This window comes from Salmo salar, chromosome 16, assembly GCF_965601325.2.
Source record: "Salmo salar chromosome 16, fSalSal1, whole genome shotgun sequence".
NCBI lineage: Eukaryota > Metazoa > Chordata > Actinopteri > Salmoniformes > Salmonidae > Salmo > Salmo salar.
Window position 1 is genome coordinate 50,705,001 of NC_138306.1, and position 5,000 is coordinate 50,710,000.

The 5,000-nt window shown below is 40.1% G+C and overlaps 1 protein-coding gene across 3 annotated transcripts in view; it reads left to right on the forward strand.

Moving 5' to 3' along the window:
• Window positions 1-5,000, forward strand: part of LOC106574093 (lysine-specific demethylase 4B) — an 86,388-nt gene that overhangs the window by 32,811 nt on the left and 48,577 nt on the right. For all 3 annotated transcript variants that reach the window (XM_045697358.2, XM_045697357.2, XM_045697359.2), the window contains exon 8: window positions 330-467. In XM_045697358.2, the coding sequence (XP_045553314.1) occupies window positions 330-467 (138 nt within the window). The remainder of the gene's footprint in view (window positions 1-329; window positions 468-5,000) is intronic.

The following is a 5,000-nucleotide window of genomic DNA, read 5'->3' on the forward strand; positions in this document are numbered from 1 at the left end:
GCCCATCAAAAGCCGGTTTAATAACAAAAATGTTTGCTTATGCAATATAGATACAACATTTCATGAGGTTTGCATACTGCTTGTACTGCACTGGTTCTGTTGACCATTAATGCTCAGTCAGTTAATGTACATTTTAATGTTGTTTGACTTAACTTTTTATGCAACTGTTTACTGTATTCAGGGTCAGTCATCCAAACCCGAAACAGAATTTTTAGATATTGATCAGTGTGCAAGTAACATGTAGATTATATGACTGCATCCTGTTGATTTTATACTCTGTCACAACATCACAGAGGAGCATTTAACCTTTGAACTCTTGCCATCTCCAGATCACTCAGGAAGAAGGCGAGTTTATGGTCACCTTTCCTTATGGCTATCACGCCGGTTTCAACCACGGCTTCAACTGCGCCGAGTCCACCAACTTTGCCACCCTGCGCTGGATTGACTACGGCAAGATGGCAACACAGGTGGGTCAATGCACACTAAACTATATGGAAACCCCAGTGCTCCCTACCAACACACAGCACTATAGTGAAGATTAAACCCAAAGGTGTGTGGTCATCTACCACACATGCTACCCATATCCTCTTACACAACCATGCAATTCATTCTTTGAATACCAGTTCCCCAGTCTAGTGCTTACACAAACGGTTTTAGGCCTGGAGCAAGAAGTCATCGGGGTGCCGTGTTTGTGTGTTGTGTGTTAACCTGTGTCTTTTTAAGCTGTCTCACATCGCCTGTTTCTCCCTCTCGTCTGTGTTCCGCTTCATTTTCTTTTCATGTCTTTATCTCCTCTCCCGGAGGGCAAACTGCTGTGAATAGTTTTTGGACCAGGCCTTTCACCTGTAAGGGACACACAAAAAAACACACATGCGCGCACACACACACACACACACACACACACACACACACACACACACACACACACACACACACACACACACCCTGTCTCTGCTTGTCTGCATGTCAGATTTATGAGGTGAGTTCAGTGTGCTGCTCTCAGGGCCACTTGAAGCCCCTCTCTATTTCCCACAGTCTTTGATGCATTTAAAGGAAAACGTCACCCCAAAACTATTTAGTCCATTGTTGACATAATCCCCAAAAGGTTTTGCCTGTCAGCAATCAAGTTTTCAAGATATGGAACTTCCAAATACAGCTGGTATGATGGTGTTTTTTTGTGTAACCTGCCCCTCTCAGGTCTGAACACAATCCACTGGCCAGGGAGCTCCCACACCAGAGTTCTATCTGAATCTCAGAGATTCATTGGTTGGTTTTGCCGCTTGCCCTCCATTTTGTGTCATCACATTGACAGGCGGCTCCTGAAAGTGCCAGAGCAATGGGAAATAAAGAAAGAACAGCTTGGGCACCTCCCTCTTTCTGCCAAGCCCTATTCACTTCCTCTTGATGCCACAGGGAAAGATGGTCCTTTGAGCTGGATATGTCACTTTGGGCTGTGTGGCTTGTTGCTAGTCTCCTGTCTACTAGAGCTCAGAGGTTCTATTAGCTGACACATCTGTCTGCTGACACCTACTAATTACGGCTGTGGTCTCCTTGTTTTCAGTTGTTCCCCTGCAGAGAGTTGCAAAATAAATGTACACGTTATTCATTCATTGCACCCACAATGCTCGCGCGCGCCAATGTTGCCAAGTGCTAAAATAGAAGTCAGTTCTATTTGTGACGCTGAACGCTGTGCATGTCCTGCCTCTCCCATCTCCTCATTGGTTTATAGAAGCAGATACCCACGTGCCATCTCCTCATTGGTTAAACCCACGTGGGTGAATGAAAGATGAACTGAGGTCGGTCGGTCGGTAGTGGTAATACACCTTATTATGAAAGTTAGATGCCAATCACCATATAAAGTCCAAATAAGGAAAAATCCTGGAAGGAGGAGAGATGACTAGAAATGATTCGGTTGACCGTTTTATGTGTGGATTAATTGGTGGAGTAGAGGACGTTGTGCATTTCAGGTAAAATAACAACTCAATATTTATATCCCAGGACAAATTAGCTAGCAACAGTAAGCTAGCTAAATAGGACAAATTAGCTAGCAACTGCAAGCAAGCTAGCTAAATTGCCATAAATGTTTAATGCTTTTCGACCTGTGAAATACTTTCAAGTATTTTTACTTAAACTAATAACACACAAACAATTATATGTTTTCATGTCTTTATTGAACACACTGTGTAAACATTCACAGTGCAGGGTGGGAAAAGTATGTGAACCCTTGGATTTAATAACTGGTTGACCCTCCTTTGGCAGTAATAACCTCAACCAAACATTTTCCGTAGTTGTGGATCAGACCTGCACAGCGGTCAGGAGGAATTTTGGACCAATTTTGGACCATTCCACTTTACAAAACTGTTTCAGTTCAGCAATATTCTTAGGGGGTCTGGTGCGAATCACTCTCTAAGTCATGCCACAGCATTTTAAATCGGGTTCAGGTCGGGGCTCTGACTGGGCCACTCCAGAAGGCGTATTTTCTTCTGTTGAAACCATTCTGTTGTTGATTTACTTCTGTGTTTTGGGTCGTTGTCCTGTTGCATCACCCAACTTCTGTTGAGCTTCAATTGGCGGACAGATAGGCTAACATTCTCCTGCAAAATGTCTTGATAAACTTGGGAATTCATTTTTCCGTCAATGATGGCAAGCTGTCCAGGCCCTGAGGCAGCAAAGCAGCTCTAAACCATGATTCTCCCTTCCCCATACTTCACAGTTGGGATGCGGTTTTGATGTTGGTGTGCTTTTCCTTTTTTTTCTCCACACATAGTGTTGTGTGTTCCTTCCAAACAACTCCACTTTAGTTTCATCTGTCCACATAATATTTTGCCAGTAGCGCTGTGGAACATCCAGATGCTCTTTTGTGAACTTCAGATGTGCAGCAATGTTTTTTTTGGGCAGCAGTGGCTTCTTCCACGGTGTCCTCCCATGTTAGCATGTTCCAGAGATTTCTGTAATTCTTTAGTTGACACTTTAGGATTGTTCTTAACCTCATTGAGCATTCTGCTCTGTGCTCTTGCAGTCATCTTTGCAGGACGGCCACTCCTAGGGAGAGTAGCAACAGTGCTGAACTTTCTCCATTTATAGACAATTTGTCTTATCGTGGACCGATGAACATCAAGGCTTTTAGAGATACTTTTGTAACCCTTTCCAGCTTTATGCAAGTCAACAATTCTTAATCTTGGGTCTTCTGAGATCTCTTTTGTTCGAGGCATGGTTCACATCAGGCAATGCTTCTTGTGAATAGCAAACTCAAATGTTGTGAGTTTTTTTAAAGGGCAGGACAGCTCTAACCAACATCTCTAATCTCGTCTCAGTGATTGTAGTCCAGTTTAGCTGACTCCTGACTCCAATTAGCTTTTGGAGTCATTAGCCTAGGGGTTCACATACTTTTCCCAACCTACACTGTGAATGTTTAAATGATGTATTCAATATAGACAAGAAAATACAATGACTTGTGTGTTATTAGTTTAAGCACACTGTGTTTGTCTGTTGTTGTGACTTAGATGAAGATCAGATCTAATTTTATGACCATTTTTTGGGCAGACATCCAGATAATTCCAAAGGGTTCACTTTTGTTTCTTCTTGCCACTGTACATGCTTCGTTTTTAAAGGATGTCAAAGTGTCGGAGAGTGTCCCTGGCTATCTGTAAACAAAAAAAAAGAAAATGATGAGGTCTAGTTTGCTTAATGTAAGGGATTTTAAATGATTTATACTTGTACTTTTACTTTTGATACTTAAGTATATTTTAGCAATAACATTTACTTTTGATATTGCAAACCAAATACTTTTACGCAAGTATAATTTTAATAGGTGACTTTCACTTTTACTTGAGTAATTTTCTATTAAGGTATCTTTACTTATACTCAAGTATGACAATTGGGTACTTTTTCCACCACTGGTACAATGCTGTAGTAATAGAATGTTGTAGTAGTAGTACAATGCTGTAGTAGTAGTAGTAGTAGTAGTAGTAGTAGTAGTAGTAGTACAATGTAGTAGTAGTAGTAGTACAATGTAGTAGTAGTAGTAGTAGTAGTACAATGTAGTAGTAGTAGTAGTAGTAGTACAATGTAGTAGTAGTAGTAGTAGTAGTACAATGTAGTAGTAGTAGTAGTAGTACAATGTAGTAGTAGTAGTAGTAGTAGTACAATGTAGTAGTAGTAGTAGTAGTACAATGTAGTAGTAGTAGTAGTAGTAGTAGTACAATGTAGTAGTAGTAGTAGTAGTAGTACAATGCTGTAGTAGTAGTAGTAGTACAATGCTGTAGTAGTAGTACAATGCTGTAGTAGTAGTAGTAGTACAATGCTGTAGTAGTAGTAGTACAATGCTGTAGTAGTAGTAGTAGTACAATGCTGTAGTAGTAGTAGTACAATGTAGTAGTAGTACAATGTAGTAGTAGTACAATGTAGTAGTAGTAGTAGTACAATGTAGTAGTAGTAGTAGTACAATGTAGTAGTAGTAGTAGTACAATGCTCTAGTAGTAGTAGTAGTAGTAGTAGTACAATGCTCTAGTAGTAGAAGTAGTACAATGCTCTAGTAGTAGTAGAAGTAGTACAATGCTCTAGTAGTAGTAGTAGTAGTACAATGCTGTAGTAGTAGTAGTAGTAGTAGTAGTAGTAGTAGTAGTAGTACAATGCTCTAGTAGTAGTAGTAGTAGTACAATGCTCTAGTAGTAGTAGTAGTAGTACAATGCTCTAGTAGTAGTAGTAGTAGTAGTAGTAGTAGTAGTAGTAGTAGTAGTAGTAGTAGTAGTAGTACAATGCTCTAGTAGTAGTAGTAGTAGTAGTACAATGCTCTAGTAGTAGTAGTAGTAGTAGTACAATGCTCTAGTAGTAGTAGTAGTAGTAGTACAATGCTCTAGTAGTAGTAGTAGTAGTAGTACAATGCTCTAGTAGTAGTAGTAGTAGTAGTAGTACAATGCTCTAGTAGTAGTAGTAGTAGTAGTACAATGCTCTAGTAGTAGTAGTAGTAGTAGTACAATGCTCTAGTAGTAGTAGTAGTA